Below are 17,054 nucleotides of genomic sequence, written 5' to 3' on the forward strand. Positions count from 1 at the left end.
TTGGTTTTAGGAAGACGTTGGGCCAAAACCTTGCAAAAGTACAGACGGAAAGACATTTGTTTTGACTACCCACCTGAAGAAGCAGTGAGCAGCAGTCATTACCCACTCTTTGTTGATGAGGGAACCACCACAAACATGGCCGCCAAAGATCTGCAGACTAACCTGCCAGGGCCAACTTCCAGGTGGTGCGTCTTCACCTCCAACTATCCTGGTGTTCAGGGGTGTCATGCCACACACTGCAAACAACACATAAAGCATTGAAGATGGATCTTAGGTTTCCCAGTAGGCTCACAGTACTAACTAAGGGCTATTTTTAACAAATGATTTTACAGAGAAAACAATCATGACATAAATTTCAGTCATAGAACTTTGTAAAAAAAGAAAATGATAAACTAAATGAATTGACAATTAGTTTTTAGCCTCTATATGTATGGTTTGTAAACTTCTGACATTGACAACGGCTTATTGTTGCTTCAGAACAAACAATGAGGTTGACAGCATTCCACATGTGCCAATGAGTGCAAGTACATGTTAAGGCTGAGAGCAACGTACAGTACTTTCTGAACCAAGCATTACCAGTCTGTTATTTATTTTTCTACAAATTGGAAACAAGGTGACATTCATATAAGAAGCACTTTGGCATCTGAGATACTTACACTCCGCACTTGAGGCTGTGGATCCTGAATCTGGGGTGGTTCCTTCTGGTTCCGCAGTAGTAGGGGTAATAACAGGAGGTGGCAGGCCAGGACAGGTGTAACTGCTGTCAGCATCAAGCCCATTGAAGGTGAACTGGACAAAGCCGGGCTTATCTGAGCTGATGAGGGACTCGATCCAGGACTGGTAACGGGAAACCCTGGAGTAGACTCCCGGCAGATTGGGCCGAGCACAGCCAAAACCAAAACTCACAACTCCAGACTGGACCCAGATGGAGCCCTGCTGATTCACCATTGGACCTCCTGAGTCACCCTGGGAGTTGGAAGCAAAGAAATAAAGGTCACTGATTTTGGAATGCGACTGATTGTCTGTAAGGACGCAAAAAAAGCTATTCCTACCTGACACGAGTCTTTGCCTCCTGCCAGAACACCAGCACAAATCATGTTGTCTGTGACTGTACCCACTCCATTGAGGCAGTTACACTGTCGATTTCCCAGAACTGGCACCTGCACTTCTTGCAGAGTTTCAGGGAACGGTAATGACACTAAGGGGGCAACAGGAAGACAGACAATTTACACATCCACCTGCTGTGTATAAGACACATTGTCCAAACTGTTAGCCAGCAACAAGCAGACTCACCTCCCTCCTGGACTGCGCCCCAGCCAGTGACCCAGCTATCAGTACCGTTGTTGAATGTACTGTCACCCGCTGCCAGACACACAGGTCTGATGTAGTCTGTGAATTGGACTGGTGTGGAAAGTCTGAGCAGAGCAATGTCATTGTCACTGGTGACACTGTCATAGTTTGGATGCAATATGATTGTGTCAACACTCTTGGTCACTTCATTGGGGTTCTCGCCTTGAAGGTTCTGACGGCCAAGAGAGACCTGCCAATCGGTGGGACTTGCACTGAATTAAAAATGACAGAAACGCATTGGTTTTAGGAAGACGTTGGGCCAAAACCTTGCAAAAGTACAGACGGAAAGACATTTGTTTTGACTACCCACCTGAAGAAGCAGTGAGCAGCAGTCATTACCCACTCTTTGTTGATGAGGGAACCACCACAAACATGGCCGCCAAAGATCTGCAGACTAACCTGCCAGGGCCAACTTCCAGATGGTGCGTCTTCACCTCCAACTATCCTGGTGTTCAGGGGTGTCATGCCACACACTGCAAACAACACATAAAGCATTGAAGATGGATCTTAGGTTTCCCAGTAGGCTCACAGTACTAACTAAGGGCTATTTTTAACAAATGATTTTACAGAGAAAACAATCATGACATAAATTTCAGTCATAGAACTTTGTAAAAAAGAAAATCATAAACTAAATGAATTGACAATTAGTTTTTAGCCTCTATATGTATGGTTTGTAAACTTCTGACACTGACAACGGCTTATGGCTGCTTCAGAACAAACAATGAGGTTGACAGCATTCCACATGTGCCAATGAGTGCAAGTACATGTAAAGGCTGAGAGTAACGTACAGTACTTTCTGAACCAAGCATTACCAGTCTGTTATTTATTTTTCTACAAATTGGAAACAAGGTGACATTCATATAAGAAGCACTTTGGCATCTGAGATACTTACACTCAGCACTTGAGGCTGTGGATCCTGAGTCTGGGGTGGTTCCTTCTGGTTCCGCGGTAGTAGGGGTAATAACAGGAGGTGGCAGGCCAGGACAGGTGTAGCGGCTGTCAGCATCAAGCCCATTGAAGGTGAACTGGACAAAGCCGGGCTTATCTGAGCTGATGAGGGACTCGATCCAGGACTGGTAACGGGAAACCCTGGAGTAGACTCCCGGCAGATTGGGCCGAGCACAGCCAAAACCAAAACTCACAACTCCAGACTGGACCCAGATGGAGCCCTGCTGATTCACCATTGGACCTCCTGAGTCACCCTGGGAGTTGGAAGCAAAGAAATAAAGGTCACTGATTTTGGAATGCGACTGATTGTCTGCAAGGACGCAAAAAAAGCTATTCCTACCTGACACGAGTCTTTGCCTCCTGCCAGAACACCAGCACAAATCATGTTGTCTGTGACTGTACCCACTCCATTGAGGCAGTTACACTGTCGATTTCCCAGAACTGGCACCTGCACTTCTTGCAGAGTTTCAGGGAACGGTAATGACACTGAGGGGGCAACAGGAAGACAGACAATTTACACATCCACCTGCTGTGTATAAGACACATTGTCCAAACTGTTAGCCAGCAACAAGCAGACTCACCTCCCTCCTGGACTGCGCCCCAGCCAGTGACCCAGCTATCAGTACCGTTGTTGAATGTACTGTCACCCGCTGCCAGACACACAGGTCTGATGTAGTCTGTGAATTGGACTGGTGTGGAAAGTCTGAGCAGAGCAATGTCATTGTCACTGGTGACACTGTCATAGTTTGGATGCAATATGATTGTGTCAACACTCTTGGTCACTTCATTGGGGTTCTCGCCTTGAAGGTTCTGACGGCCAAGAGAGACCTGCCAATCGGTGGGACTTGCACTGAATTAAAAATGACAAAAACGCATTGGTTTTAGGAAGACGTTGGGCCAAAACCTTGCAAAAGTACAGACGGAAAGACATTTGTTTTGACTACCCACCTGAAGAAGCAGTGAGCAGCAGTCATTACCCACTCTTTGTTGATGAGGGAACCACCACAAACATGGCCGCCAAAGATCTGCAGACTAACCTGCCAGGGCCAACTTCCAGGTGGTGCGTCTTCACCTCCAACTATCCTGGTGTTCAGGGGTGTCATGCCACACACTGCAAACAACACATAAAGCATTGAAGATGGATCTTAGGTTTCCCAGTAGGCTCACAGTACTAACTAAGGGCTATTTTTAACAAATGATTTTACAGAGAAAACAATCATGACATAAATTTCAGTCATAGAACTTTGTAAAAAAAGAAAATGATAAACTAAATGAATTGACAATTAGTTTTTAGCCTCTATATGTATGGTTTGTAAACTTCTGACATTGACAACGGCTTATTGTTGCTTCAGAACAAACAATGAGGTTGACAGCATTCCACATGTGCCAATGAGTGCAAGTACATGTTAAGGCTGAGAGCAACGTACAGTACTTTCTGAACCAAGCATTACCAGTCTGTTATTTATTTTTCTACAAATTGGAAACAAGGTGACATTCATATAAGAAGCACTTTGGCATCTGAGATACTTACACTCCGCACTTGAGGCTGTGGATCCTGAATCTGGGGTGGTTCCTTCTGGTTCCGCAGTAGTAGGGGTAATAACAGGAGGTGGCAGGCCAGGACAGGTGTAACTGCTGTCAGCATCAAGCCCATTGAAGGTGAACTGGACAAAGCCGGGCTTATCTGAGCTGATGAGGGACTCGATCCAGGACTGGTAACGGGAAACCCTGGAGTAGACTCCCGGCAGATTGGGCCGAGCACAGCCAAAACCAAAACTCACAACTCCAGACTGGACCCAGATGGAGCCCTGCTGATTCACCATTGGACCTCCTGAGTCACCCTGGGAGTTGGAAGCAAAGAAATAAAGGTCACTGATTTTGGAATGCGACTGATTGTCTGTAAGGACGCAAAAAAAGCTATTCCTACCTGACACGAGTCTTTGCCTCCTGCCAGAACACCAGCACAAATCATGTTGTCTGTGACTGTACCCACTCCATTGAGGCAGTTACACTGTCGATTTCCCAGAACTGGCACCTGCACTTCTTGCAGAGTTTCAGGGAACGGTAATGACACTAAGGGGGCAACAGGAAGACAGACAATTTACACATCCACCTGCTGTGTATAAGACACATTGTCCAAACTGTTAGCCAGCAACAAGCAGACTCACCTCCCTCCTGGACTGCGCCCCAGCCAGTGACCCAGCTATCAGTACCGTTGTTGAATGTACTGTCACCCGCTGCCAGACACACAGGTCTGATGTAGTCTGTGAATTGGACTGGTGTGGAAAGTCTGAGCAGAGCAATGTCATTGTCACTGGTGACACTGTCATAGTTTGGATGCAATATGATTGTGTCAACACTCTTGGTCACTTCATTGGGGTTCTCGCCTTGAAGGTTCTGACGGCCAAGAGAGACCTGCCAATCGGTGGGACTTGCACTGAATTAAAAATGACAGAAACGCATTGGTTTTAGGAAGACGTTGGGCCAAAACCTTGCAAAAGTACAGACGGAAAGACATTTGTTTTGACTACCCACCTGAAGAAGCAGTGAGCAGCAGTCATTACCCACTCTTTGTTGATGAGGGAACCACCACAAACATGGCCGCCAAAGATCTGCAGACTAACCTGCCAGGGCCAACTTCCAGATGGTGCGTCTTCACCTCCAACTATCCTGGTGTTCAGGGGTGTCATGCCACACACTGCAAACAACACATAAAGCATTGAAGATGGATCTTAGGTTTCCCAGTAGGCTCACAGTACTAACTAAGGGCTATTTTTAACAAATGATTTTACAGAGAAAACAATCATGACATAAATTTCAGTCATAGAACTTTGTAAAAAAGAAAATCATAAACTAAATGAATTGACAATTAGTTTTTAGCCTCTATATGTATGGTTTGTAAACTTCTGACACTGACAACGGCTTATGGCTGCTTCAGAACAAACAATGAGGTTGACAGCATTCCACATGTGCCAATGAGTGCAAGTACATGTAAAGGCTGAGAGTAACGTACAGTACTTTCTGAACCAAGCATTACCAGTCTGTTATTTATTTTTCTACAAATTGGAAACAAGGTGACATTCATATAAGAAGCACTTTGGCATCTGAGATACTTACACTCAGCACTTGAGGCTGTGGATCCTGAGTCTGGGGTGGTTCCTTCTGGTTCCGCGGTAGTAGGGGTAATAACAGGAGGTGGCAGGCCAGGACAGGTGTAGCTGCTGTCAGCATCAAGCCCATTGAAGGTGAACTGGACAAAGCCGGGCTTATCTGAGCTGATGAGGGACTCGATCCAGGACTGGTAACGGGAAACCCTGGAGTAGACTCCCGGCAGATTGGGCCGAGCACAGCCAAAACCAAAACTCACAACTCCAGACTGGACCCAGATGGAGCCCTGCTGATTCACCATTGGACCTCCTGAGTCACCCTGGGAGTTGGAAGCAAAGAAATAAAGGTCACTGATTTTGGAATGCGACTGATTGTCTGCAAGGACGCAAAAAAAGCTATTCCTACCTGACACGAGTCTTTGCCTCCTGCCAGAACACCAGCACAAATCATGTTGTCTGTGACTGTACCCACTCCATTGAGGCAGTTACACTGTCGATTTCCCAGAACTGGCACCTGCACTTCTTGCAGAGTTTCAGGGAACGGTAATGACACTGAGGGGGCAACAGGAAGACAGACAATTTACACATCCACCTGCTGTGTATAAGACACATTGTCCAAACTGTTAGCCAGCAACAAGCAGACTCACCTCCCTCCTGGACTGCGCCCCAGCCAGTGACCCAGCTATCAGTACCGTTGTTGAATGTACTGTCACCCGCTGCCAGACACACAGGTCTGATGTAGTCTGTGAATTGGACTGGTGTGGAAAGTCTGAGCAGAGCAATGTCATTGTCACTGGTGACACTGTCATAGTTTGGATGCAATATGATTGTGTCAACACTCTTGGTCACTTCATTGGGGTTCTCGCCTTGAAGGTTCTGACGGCCAAGAGAGACCTGCCAATCGGTGGGACTTGCACTGAATTAAAAATGACAGAAACGCATTGGTTTTAGGAAGACGTTGGGCCAAAACCTTGCAAAAGTACAGACGGAAAGACATTTGTTTTGACTACCCACCTGAAGAAGCAGTGAGCAGCAGTCATTACCCACTCTTTGTTGATGAGGGAACCACCACAAACATGGCCGCCAAAGATCTGCAGACTAACCTGCCAGGGCCAACTTCCAGGTGGTGCGTCTTCACCTCCAACTATCCTGGTGTTCAGGGGTGTCATGCCACACACTGCAAACAACACATAAAGCATTGAAGATGGATCTTAGGTTTCCCAGTAGGCTCACAGTACTAACTAAGGGCTATTTTTAACAAATGATTTTACAGAGAAAACAATCATGACATAAATTTCAGTCATAGAACTTTGTAAAAAAAGAAAATGATAAACTAAATGAATTGACAATTAGTTTTTAGCCTCTATATGTATGGTTTGTAAACTTCTGACATTGACAACGGCTTATTGTTGCTTCAGAACAAACAATGAGGTTGACAGCATTCCACATGTGCCAATGAGTGCAAGTACATGTTAAGGCTGAGAGCAACGTACAGTACTTTCTGAACCAAGCATTACCAGTCTGTTATTTATTTTTCTACAAATTGGAAACAAGGTGACATTCATATAAGAAGCACTTTGGCATCTGAGATACTTACACTCCGCACTTGAGGCTGTGGATCCTGAATCTGGGGTGGTTCCTTCTGGTTCCGCAGTAGTAGGGGTAATAACAGGAGGTGGCAGGCCAGGACAGGTGTAACTGCTGTCAGCATCAAGCCCATTGAAGGTGAACTGGACAAAGCCGGGCTTATCTGAGCTGATGAGGGACTCGATCCAGGACTGGTAACGGGAAACCCTGGAGTAGACTCCCGGCAGATTGGGCCGAGCACAGCCAAAACCAAAACTCACAACTCCAGATTGGACCCAGATGGAGCCCTGCTGATTCACCATTGGACCTCCTGAGTCACCCTGGGAGTTGGAAGCAAAGAAATAAAGGTCACTGATTTTGGAATGCGACTGATTGTCTGTAAGGACGCAAAAAAAGCTATTCCTACCTGACACGAGTCTTTGCCTCCTGCCAGAACACCAGCACAAATCATGTTGTCTGTGACTGTACCCACTCCATTGAGGCAGTTACACTGTCGATTTCCCAGAACTGGCACCTGCACTTCTTGCAGAGTTTCAGGGAACGGTAATGACACTAAGGGGGCAACAGGAAGACAGACAATTTACACATCCACCTGCTGTGTATAAGACACATTGTCCAAACTGTTAGCCAGCAACAAGCAGACTCACCTCCCTCCTGGACTGCGCCCCAGCCAGTGACCCAGCTATCAGTACCGTTGTTGAATGTACTGTCACCCGCTGCCAGACACACAGGTCTGATGTAGTCTGTGAATTGGACTGGTGTGGAAAGTCTGAGCAGAGCAATGTCATTGTCACTGGTGACACTGTCATAGTTTGGATGCAATATGATTGTGTCAACACTCTTGGTCACTTCATTGGGGTTCTCGCCTTGAAGGTTCTGACGGCCAAGAGAGACCTGCCAATCGGTGGGACTTGCACTGAATTAAAAATGACAGAAACGCATTGGTTTTAGGAAGACGTTGGGCCAAAACCTTGCAAAAGTACAGACGGAAAGACATTTGTTTTGACTACCCACCTGAAGAAGCAGTGAGCAGCAGTCATTACCCACTCTTTGTTGATGAGGGAACCACCACAAACATGGCCGCCAAAGATCTGCAGACTAACCTGCCAGGGCCAACTTCCAGATGGTGCGTCTTCACCTCCAACTATCCTGGTGTTCAGGGGTGTCATGCCACACACTGCAAACAACACATAAAGCATTGAAGATGGATCTTAGGTTTCCCAGTAGGCTCACAGTACTAACTAAGGGCTATTTTTAACAAATGATTTTACAGAGAAAACAATCATGACATAAATTTCAGTCATAGAACTTTGTAAAAAAGAAAATCATAAACTAAATGAATTGACAATTAGTTTTTAGCCTCTATATGTATGGTTTGTAAACTTCTGACACTGACAACGGCTTATGGCTGCTTCAGAACAAACAATGAGGTTGACAGCATTCCACATGTGCCAATGAGTGCAAGTACATGTAAAGGCTGAGAGTAACGTACAGTACTTTCTGAACCAAGCATTACCAGTCTGTTATTTATTTTTCTACAAATTGGAAACAAGGTGACATTCATATAAGAAGCACTTTGGCATCTGAGATACTTACACTCAGCACTTGAGGCTGTGGATCCTGAGTCTGGGGTGGTTCCTTCTGGTTCCGCGGTAGTAGGGGTAATAACAGGAGGTGGCAGGCCAGGACAGGTGTAGCTGCTGTCAGCATCAAGCCCATTGAAGGTGAACTGGACAAAGCCGGGCTTATCTGAGCTGATGAGGGACTCGATCCAGGACTGGTAACGGGAAACCCTGGAGTAGACTCCCGGCAGATTGGGCCGAGCACAGCCAAAACCAAAACTCACAACTCCAGACTGGACCCAGATGGAGCCCTGCTGATTCACCATTGGACCTCCTGAGTCACCCTGGGAGTTGGAAGCAAAGAAATAAAGGTCACTGATTTTGGAATGCGACTGATTGTCTGCAAGGACGCAAAAAAAGCTATTCCTACCTGACACGAGTCTTTGCCTCCTGCCAGAACACCAGCACAAATCATGTTGTCTGTGACTGTACCCACTCCATTGAGGCAGTTACACTGTCGATTTCCCAGAACTGGCACCTGCACTTCTTGCAGAGTTTCAGGGAACGGTAATGACACTGAGGGGGCAACAGGAAGACAGACAATTTACACATCCACCTGCTGTGTATAAGACACATTGTCCAAACTGTTAGCCAGCAACAAGCAGACTCACCTCCCTCCTGGACTGCGCCCCAGCCAGTGACCCAGCTATCAGTACCGTTGTTGAATGTACTGTCACCCGCTGCCAGACACACAGGTCTGATGTAGTCTGTGAATTGGACTGGTGTGGAAAGTCTGAGCAGAGCAATGTCATTGTCACTGGTGACACTGTCATAGTTTGGATGCAATATGATTGTGTCAACACTCTTGGTCACTTCATTGGGGTTCTCGCCTTGAAGGTTCTGACGGCCAAGAGAGACCTGCCAATCGGTGGGACTTGCACTGAATTAAAAATGACAGAAACGCATTGGTTTTAGGAAGACGTTGGGCCAAAACCTTGCAAAAGTACAGATGGAAAGACATTTGTTTTGACTACCCACCTGAAGAAGCAGTGAGCAGCAGTCATTACCCACTCTTTGTTGATGAGGGAACCACCACAAACATGGCCGCCAAAGATCTGCAGACTAACCTGCCAGGGCCAACTTCCAGGTGGTGCGTCTTCACCTCCAACTATCCTGGTGTTCAGGGGTGTCATGCCACACACTGCAAACAACACATAAAGCATTGAAGATGGATCTTAGGTTTCCCAGTAGGCTCACAGTACTAACTAAGGGCTATTTTTAACAAATGATTTTACAGAGAAAACAATCATGACATAAATTTCAGTCATAGAACTTTGTAAAAAAGAAAATCATAAACTAAATGAATTGACAATTAGTTTTTAGCCTCTATATGTATGGTTTGTAAACTTCTGACACTGACAACGGCTTATGGCTGCTTCAGAACAAACAATGAGGTTGACAGCATTCCACATGTGCCAATGAGTGCAAGTACATGTAAAGGCTGAGAGTAACGTACAGTACTTTCTGAACCAAGCATTACCAGTCTGTTATTTATTTTTCTACAAATTGGAAACAAGGTGACATTCATATAAGAAGCACTTTGGCATCTGAGATACTTACACTCAGCACTTGAGGCTGTGGATCCTGAGTCTGGGGTGGTTCCTTCTGGTTCCGCGGTAGTAGGGGTAATAACAGGAGGTGGCAGGCCAGGACAGGTGTAGCTGCTGTCAGCATCAAGCCCATTGAAGGTGAACTGGACAAAGCCGGGCTTATCTGAGCTGATGAGGGACTCGATCCAGGACTGGTAACGGGAAACCCTGGAGTAGACTCCCGGCAGATTGGGCCGAGCACAGCCAAAACCAAAACTCACAACTCCAGACTGGACCCAGATGGAGCCCTGCTGATTCACCATTGGACCTCCTGAGTCACCCTGGGAGTTGGAAGCAAAGAAATAAAGGTCACTGATTTTGGAATGCGACTGATTGTCTGCAAGGACGCAAAAAAAGCTATTCCTACCTGACACGAGTCTTTGCCTCCTGCCAGAACACCAGCACAAATCATGTTGTCTGTGACTGTACCCACTCCATTGAGGCAGTTACACTGTCGATTTCCCAGAACTGGCACCTGCACTTCTTGCAGAGTTTCAGGGAACGGTAATGACACTGAGGGGGCAACAGGAAGACAGACAATTTACACATCCACCTGCTGTGTATAAGACACATTGTCCAAACTGTTAGCCAGCAACAAGCAGACTCACCTCCCTCCTGGACTGCGCCCCAGCCAGTGACCCAGCTATCAGTACCGTTGTTGAATGTACTGTCACCCGCTGCCAGACACACAGGTCTGATGTAGTCTGTGAATTGGACTGGTGTGGAAAGTCTGAGCAGAGCAATGTCATTGTCACTGGTGACACTGTCATAGTTTGGATGCAATATGATTGTGTCAACACTCTTGGTCACTTCATTGGGGTTCTCGCCTTGAAGGTTCTGACGGCCAAGAGAGACCTGCCAATCGGTGGGACTTGCACTGAATTAAAAATGACAGAAACGCATTGGTTTTAGGAAGACGTTGGGCCAAAACCTTGCAAAAGTACAGATGGAAAGACATTTGTTTTGACTACCCACCTGAAGAAGCAGTGAGCAGCAGTCATTACCCACTCTTTGTTGATGAGGGAACCACCACAAACATGGCCGCCAAAGATCTGCAGACTAACCTGCCAGGGCCAACTTCCAGGTGGTGCGTCTTCACCTCCAACTATCCTGGTGTTCAGGGGTGTCATGCCACACACTGCAAACAACACATAAAGCATTGAAGATGGATCTTAGGTTTCCCAGTAGGCTCACAGTACTAACTAAGGGCTATTTTTAACAAATGATTTTACAGAGAAAACAATCATGACATAAATTTCAGTCATAGAACTTTGTAAAAAAGAAAATCATAAACTAAATGAATTGACAATTAGTTTTTAGCCTCTATATGTATGGTTTGTAAACTTCTGACACTGACAACGGCTTATGGCTGCTTCAGAACAAACAATGAGGTTGACAGCATTCCACATGTGCCAATGAGTGCAAGTACATGTAAAGGCTGAGAGTAACGTACAGTACTTTCTGAACCAAGCATTACCAGTCTGTTATTTATTTTTCTACAAATTGGAAACAAGGTGACATTCATATAAGAAGCACTTTGGCATCTGAGATACTTACACTCAGCACTTGAGGCTGTGGATCCTGAGTCTGGGGTGGTTCCTTCTGGTTCCGCAGTAGTAGGGGTAATAACAGGAGGTGGCAGGCCAGGACAGGTGTAGCTGCTGTCAGCATCAAGCCCATTGAAGGTGAACTGGACAAAGCCGGGCTTATCTGAGCTGATGAGGGACTCGATCCAGGACTGGTAACGGGAAACCCTGGAGTAGACTCCCGGCAGATTGGGCCGAGCACAGCCAAAACCAAAACTCACAACTCCAGACTGGACCCAGATGGAGCCCTGCTGATTCACCATTGGACCTCCTGAGTCACCCTGGGAGTTGGAAGCAAAGAAATAAAGGTCACTGATTTTGGAATGCGACTGATTGTCTGCAAGGACGCAAAAAAAGCTATTCCTACCTGACACGAGTCTTTGCCTCCTGCCAGAACACCAGCACAAATCATGTTGTCTGTGACTGTACCCACTCCATTGAGGCAGTTACACTGTCGATTTCCCAGAACTGGCACCTGCACTTCTTGCAGAGTTTCAGGGAACGGTAATGACACTAAGGGGGCAACAGGAAGACAGACAATTTACACATCCACCTGCTGTGTATAAGACACATTGTCCAAACTGTTAGCCAGCAACAAGCAGACTCACCTCCCTCCTGGACTGCGCCCCAGCCAGTGACCCAGCTATCAGTACCGTTGTTGAATGTACTGTCACCCGCTGCTAGACACACAGGTCTGATGTAGTCTGTGAATTGGACTGGTGTGGAAAGTCTGAGCAGAGCAATGTCATTGTCACTGGTGACACTGTCATAGTTTGGATGCAATATGATTGTGTCAACACTCTTGGTCACTTCATTGGGGTTCTCGCCTTGAAGGTTCTGACGGCCAAGAGAGACCTGCCAATCGGTGGGACTTGCACTGAATTAAAAATGACAGAAACGCATTGGTTTTAGGAAGACGTTGGGCCAAAACCTTGCAAAAGTACAGATGGAAAGACATTTGTTTTGACTACCCACCTGAAGAAGCAGTGAGCAGCAGTCATTACCCACTCTTTGTTGATGAGGGAACCACCACAAACATGGCCGCCAAAGATCTGCAGACTAACCTGCCAGGGCCAACTTCCAGGTGGTGCGTCTTCACCTCCAACTATCCTGGTGTTCAGGGGTGTCATGCCGCATACTGAAAAATAGATTAGTTGAAGTAAACATTAGCGGCAACTTCAGTCAAGGTAAGGAACAAACAAACATACCCTCAAGAGTTCTTTGTATCTGACTTTACATCAAATTTGGTTTACATTGGGTCAGTATTTGATTTCCTAGTATGAAAACATATTGTACATTCTTTCAGTATGGCATGAAAATGTGTGCCAATAATTTTTTGTATAAATTAACTATATATGGTTTCTAACTACCTAGATATTTTGTTGATTTGTCTTATTATTCCCCATCTAAAAACTCCATTAACTGTAGATCTCAACATCAAATGAATCACCTTTCCATCATTCTGTGTCAACAAAACAACATTAATACTCATTAATGCCACTTTATTCAGTTACATGTGAGTCTAATAATACAGTAGCATTGGGTTTTCTCAAGTGTTATGTAATGTATAATTTGGTCCAGCTTTGATCACCAAACATTGACATCAAAAAGCAGCAGTGTCTTCATTTGCACTTCGGAGGGAAGGCTGCTCATGTCTCTTAAACAATTTTATAACTTTTCGATTGATTTCCTTGTGTCTCTCCAATGGGAAGTCTAATGTAATGTAATAGACTTCGGATTACCTTTTTTTTTTAATTCTCTCTGTCTTTCTCACACTGCCTCTTCAATTAATGTTTGACTTGTGATTCTTATTTGTAACACACACTCCATGAATATTCACCCATACATTCTTGACACTACTAATATTGCAGATTTCAATGAATCTCATAGATTTTTTGGTTAGTCTGTCCGAAAGTTCCGAATGATGTTTTGGTTTGGTTGTTCTTGTTGTCCGTCCAAGTCAATCTAAAGTGTGTGTGTGTTGTGTGTGTGTGTGTGTGTGTGTGTGTGTGTGTGTGTGTGTGTGTGTGTGTGTGTGTGTGTGTGTGTGAGCTTCCATTTTCATGGAAAGTTGATCCAACAAGCCACCGATGGTCGTGCAAGGATCTACTCACCATCAAGCTGAGCATGTGACTCTGGAATTAGAAAACACATTTGGGTTAGTCTTTTTCCTTATATGTTAGGTGTTTGCTTTACCATGAACTTGGTTCCAAAGATTATCAACAGCAACAGTACCTTATTTTAAATGATTACCTTGTCCCTGTAATTTTAGGCTATTGTGTTTTTCTTACATTCATATATAGACTTAAATTAATTCAAGCAGTGCGTTGCCATTATGATCATGTATCCTGCTCATGGACAGAGTACTCCCTTAGTGATAGTTGAGCACAATTTTAGCATAGTTTTTTATTTAAGACTTTAATAAGACGGCAACCGAGCTATGATAAGAAAAGAAAGTGTTACTAAATATTACATTCGATAAAAAAGATACACAATGAAAAAGGCTAGAAGTATAGCCTTATACTATACCTTAGATATACAGTATGTATTGAAAATTAACATCAACTGGATTCATTTTAGCCTTCAATATACAATAAAGATTATGATAAAGTATTACAAAATTTGTGGTAAATCAGTATCTAAACAATAAAAATATACTTGTTTACCACTGAAATCACAGTCTTCATTATAGTAGCCAATTTTGCATTCATTTCTTGGGCAAACAGATTTATGTGACAATGTTGTGTAATATCAAACATCTACATTTAAAATGGACAGCAGTGAGGTAAATTGTGCCTCAGCGCTACTCTCACTGTTTACAAAAAGACAATAGGCAGATGATGTGCTTCACTTAAATCATGACATTCAGCTTTTTTATGATAATTTATACATGGTCCTTGTACGATGGCCATGCAAAAACCATGTATGGTCACTTACCACTGTTGTAAGAAGTAGACTGAAATAAGTAATCTTTTCATTACATACTTGCACTTGTGCAAATTATTCTTGTATTTGTCTGGACTTAATCTTTAAATCATCGTATTATCTCCAAGAAGTTTAAATAGCTATGTTACAATAAAATAAACATTGAATTAAATTAAAATAAAATATATGAAAGTAAGGTGAAATAATGTCTTCAGATTCCTTAATTTGTCATTCAGCCCAAATAATGAGGGAAATGTTAAGTTAAAGTATTTAATATAAGTAAATATACAGTAAAGTATAAAAGTATTCCTAATTATTAAAAAAATGGTCGTACATTTATTTATCATACACATTTTTGCTTTTACCAGGGTTTGCATATTAACCAAGATGGTCAAGTGTGACTTACCTGCAGGTAAAAGACTTGCAAGAGTAAAGATGCAGACCCACTTCCTCAAAGCCATTGTGTGACTTCACAGTTCTTGGTTCTGACTCTTTATATGCCTGCTTTGACCTGTCACCTGCCATGAGGTGTGTCCTTCCCATTATGCACCCCACATAACATCAACAAAAGTTAATGGGAATTTCCTTGTTGAAAAAGATTACAGCTCTCTGGTTATGTCACGTCATACTTACAAAGCTAAAGAGCCTACATCATTATAGTATCATTTTCTGAACACAAGGTGTGATGTTGATAGTTTGTTAAACCAAAGAGTATAGAAGGAATATCAACATTTAAATGTTCAAGTTTTTGATTTTGCATGTGGAATAAACAGTCTCAACTATAGCTATTGTTCACTTTTTCTTTGTCCAACTTCCAAGGGTGGACAAACCAGTCACATTTTCAGACTTTGAGAAACCCAGTGTGTGCAAACAACTCTAGTCGCTCAACCATGGTTGGAACATTTTTGTGTGACGAATGTGACAAAAGCATATTTGGTAACTGTTTCTAGAACAATTGTGTATTTCAGCACCTTGGAAACTATTTAAAAAGATAAAAATGTTATTTTAGACCCCAAACGCATCATAGCTACGTCACTGATGTCTAGCAAACTAGCTATCTTACATTTAATGTGACAGGATGTACAACTCAGGCTACAGGTGACACTTTTTTATGGCTTGGATTTAAAAATATAAACATTTGCCATGCCTTAATCAGATTAAGTGGGATAAGTTTGAAGTGTTGTGTCAGTGGCTGAATTAGTCCTGCTTGTTTTCATCTTGGTTGCTGAGCAATAAGAAGATTATTCTGAAGTTACAACATAAGCCACTGGCATCATTCACGATTATTTAAGTTAACTCTTGTACTTGTCTTTCAGTGCTATTACGAAACAAAAATCTCCACAAAGGTGAAGAACCCACAGGAATGATGAATAGCTCGTGTCGACGTGTTGATGGCACGGCACACCTAGCAAGTAATAATACTACACAGGTATATGTTCATGTTGTGGCTGCAACCTTTGCACCTTGTCTGTCAATATCTGTGTATTTTCAAACTGCAAATATGCATTGTGACAGAAAGGAGAAAAATCTTTTCACATGCAGGTACATAAGCTTTCAAAACAAAGCAGCATGCTGTTTTCGTGGTTAAATATTGTACACCTACCTTGTTTGGTGAAACTTGGATTACCTTTACGTCCACGGAGTAATTATGTAAGGATATGATGATGATTTGTGCTTCTGGCTTTAGTGGCACTATGAGTGTGTTTTATTGTTATTGCTTAATTCCGATTAAACACGAACAAAAGGAAATTCATAGAGTACATACTAGTATACTTCTTTACCAATACTTTAAGCCTGGGTGCTTGTCCGGTTTATTTTTAACACTGTAGATTGTACTTTGGCGTTACATGTCTACCATGCTGATTAAACCATGACTCATCTTGAGGGAGTGATTCATTTTTTTTTGTGCTCAACTTGAAATTTATGATATAACTCCCTGGATCCAAGATTATTATCCATCACAAATACAAATGTAACAAGAAATGGAAACTGTTAAAATGGACCAGTTTACTTTCTGTGTTTTCAAAAACAAATGAAGAGCTTTCAGGTGTTCTGCTTTCTAAGGAGAGTGGGCTGATATCAAAATGATGTATCTACATTTTTTATACTTTTTAAAAATACTGATTAAAATATTATACTGGATCTCTGTTGAAATGTCTTAACCCTCCACATCCAAGATAAAACCTTTTAAGTATCAACAAATTATATGTTATTACCAGCAAAATTATTCAACCAGTTGCCACAATCAGTCAAGAATATAGGCTATTTTACACATTTCTATAAGACATTTTTGAAAGTATGCCCTGCATCATTTAATTATTCTGAAGGGAATCTTGACTT

The 17,054-nt window shown here is 43.4% G+C and overlaps 4 protein-coding genes across 4 annotated transcripts; all 4 read right to left on the reverse strand.

Moving 5' to 3' along the window:
* Nucleotides 1–359: 359 nt before the first annotated feature.
* On the reverse strand, nucleotides 360–3,407 carry LOC109987560 (transmembrane protease serine 9-like). Its single transcript, XM_065949977.1, has 9 exons — nucleotides 3,247–3,407; nucleotides 2,880–3,148; nucleotides 2,639–2,784; nucleotides 2,252–2,552; nucleotides 1,661–1,823; nucleotides 1,294–1,562; nucleotides 1,053–1,198; nucleotides 657–966; nucleotides 360–367 (listed from the first exon to the last, which is right to left on the reverse strand). The coding sequence occupies exons 1-9, from the start codon at nucleotides 3,399–3,401 to the stop codon at nucleotides 360–362; spliced, it is 1,767 nt and encodes a 588-aa protein (XP_065806049.1). The 5' UTR covers nucleotides 3,402–3,407.
* A 125-nt stretch (nucleotides 3,408–3,532) lies between these two features.
* On the reverse strand, nucleotides 3,533–5,707 carry LOC136177311 (serine protease 27-like). The gene is made up of 6 exons (XM_065949978.1): nucleotides 5,416–5,707; nucleotides 4,834–4,996; nucleotides 4,467–4,735; nucleotides 4,226–4,371; nucleotides 3,830–4,139; nucleotides 3,533–3,540 (listed from the first exon to the last, which is right to left on the reverse strand). The coding sequence occupies exons 1-6, from the start codon at nucleotides 5,705–5,707 to the stop codon at nucleotides 3,533–3,535; spliced, it is 1,188 nt and encodes a 395-aa protein (XP_065806050.1).
* Nucleotides 5,708–6,705: 998 nt separating this feature from the next.
* On the reverse strand, nucleotides 6,706–8,880 carry LOC136177005 (serine protease 27-like). The gene is made up of 6 exons (XM_065949979.1): nucleotides 8,589–8,880; nucleotides 8,007–8,169; nucleotides 7,640–7,908; nucleotides 7,399–7,544; nucleotides 7,003–7,312; nucleotides 6,706–6,713 (listed from the first exon to the last, which is right to left on the reverse strand). Exons 1-6 carry the CDS (start codon nucleotides 8,878–8,880, stop codon nucleotides 6,706–6,708), a joined length of 1,188 nt encoding a protein of 395 aa, XP_065806051.1.
* A 1,695-nt stretch (nucleotides 8,881–10,575) lies between these two features.
* Nucleotides 10,576–12,919, reverse strand: LOC109987585 (transmembrane protease serine 9-like). Its single transcript, XM_065949886.1, has 6 exons — nucleotides 12,765–12,919; nucleotides 12,398–12,666; nucleotides 12,157–12,302; nucleotides 11,770–12,070; nucleotides 11,179–11,341; nucleotides 10,576–11,080 (listed from the first exon to the last, which is right to left on the reverse strand). Exons 1-6 carry the CDS (start codon nucleotides 12,917–12,919, stop codon nucleotides 10,612–10,614), a joined length of 1,503 nt encoding a protein of 500 aa, XP_065805958.1. The 3' UTR covers nucleotides 10,576–10,611.
* Between the last annotated feature and the right edge of the window lie 4,135 nt (nucleotides 12,920–17,054).

The sequence above is a fragment of the Labrus bergylta genome, chromosome 21, assembly GCF_963930695.1.
Source record: "Labrus bergylta chromosome 21, fLabBer1.1, whole genome shotgun sequence".
Lineage (NCBI taxonomy): Eukaryota > Metazoa > Chordata > Actinopteri > Labriformes > Labridae > Labrus > Labrus bergylta.

Excerpts from the sequence above, each read along its gene's own strand:
- LOC109987560 (XM_065949977.1), bottom strand. The coding sequence starts at position 3,401 with ATGACACCCCTGAACACCAGGATAGTTGGAGGTGAAGACGCACCACCT. Across the intron at positions 2,785-2,879 it reads GGGCGCAGTCCAGGAGGGAG|TGTCATTACCGTTCCCTGAA; the intron begins GTGAGTCTGCTT and ends TTGCCCCCTCAG. Across the intron at positions 1,824-2,251 it reads CTCAGGATCCACAGCCTCAA|TGTGTGGCATGACACCCCTG; the intron begins GTGCTGAGTGTA and ends TGTTGTTTGCAG.
- LOC136177311 (XM_065949978.1), bottom strand. The coding sequence starts at position 5,707 with ATGGTGAATCAGCAGGGCTCCATCTGGGTCCAGTCTGGAGTTGTGAGT. Across the intron at positions 4,372-4,466 it reads GGGCGCAGTCCAGGAGGGAG|TGTCATTACCGTTCCCTGAA; the intron begins GTGAGTCTGCTT and ends TTGCCCCCTTAG. Across the intron at positions 4,140-4,225 it reads GAGGCAAAGACTCGTGTCAG|GGTGACTCAGGAGGTCCAAT; the intron begins GTAGGAATAGCT and ends TCCAACTCCCAG.
- LOC136177005 (XM_065949979.1), bottom strand. The coding sequence starts at position 8,880 with ATGGTGAATCAGCAGGGCTCCATCTGGGTCCAGTCTGGAGTTGTGAGT. Across the intron at positions 7,545-7,639 it reads GGGCGCAGTCCAGGAGGGAG|TGTCATTACCGTTCCCTGAA; the intron begins GTGAGTCTGCTT and ends TTGCCCCCTTAG. Across the intron at positions 7,313-7,398 it reads GAGGCAAAGACTCGTGTCAG|GGTGACTCAGGAGGTCCAAT; the intron begins GTAGGAATAGCT and ends TCCAACTCCCAG.
- LOC109987585 (XM_065949886.1), bottom strand. The coding sequence starts at position 12,919 with ATGACACCCCTGAACACCAGGATAGTTGGAGGTGAAGACGCACCACCT. Across the intron at positions 12,667-12,764 it reads GCTGCTCACTGCTTCTTCAG|TGCAAGTCCCACCGATTGGC; the intron begins GTGGGTAGTCAA and ends TTTTTAATTCAG. Across the intron at positions 11,342-11,769 it reads CTCAGGATCCACAGCCTCAA|TGTGTGGCATGACACCCCTG; the intron begins GTGCTGAGTGTA and ends TGTTGTTTGCAG.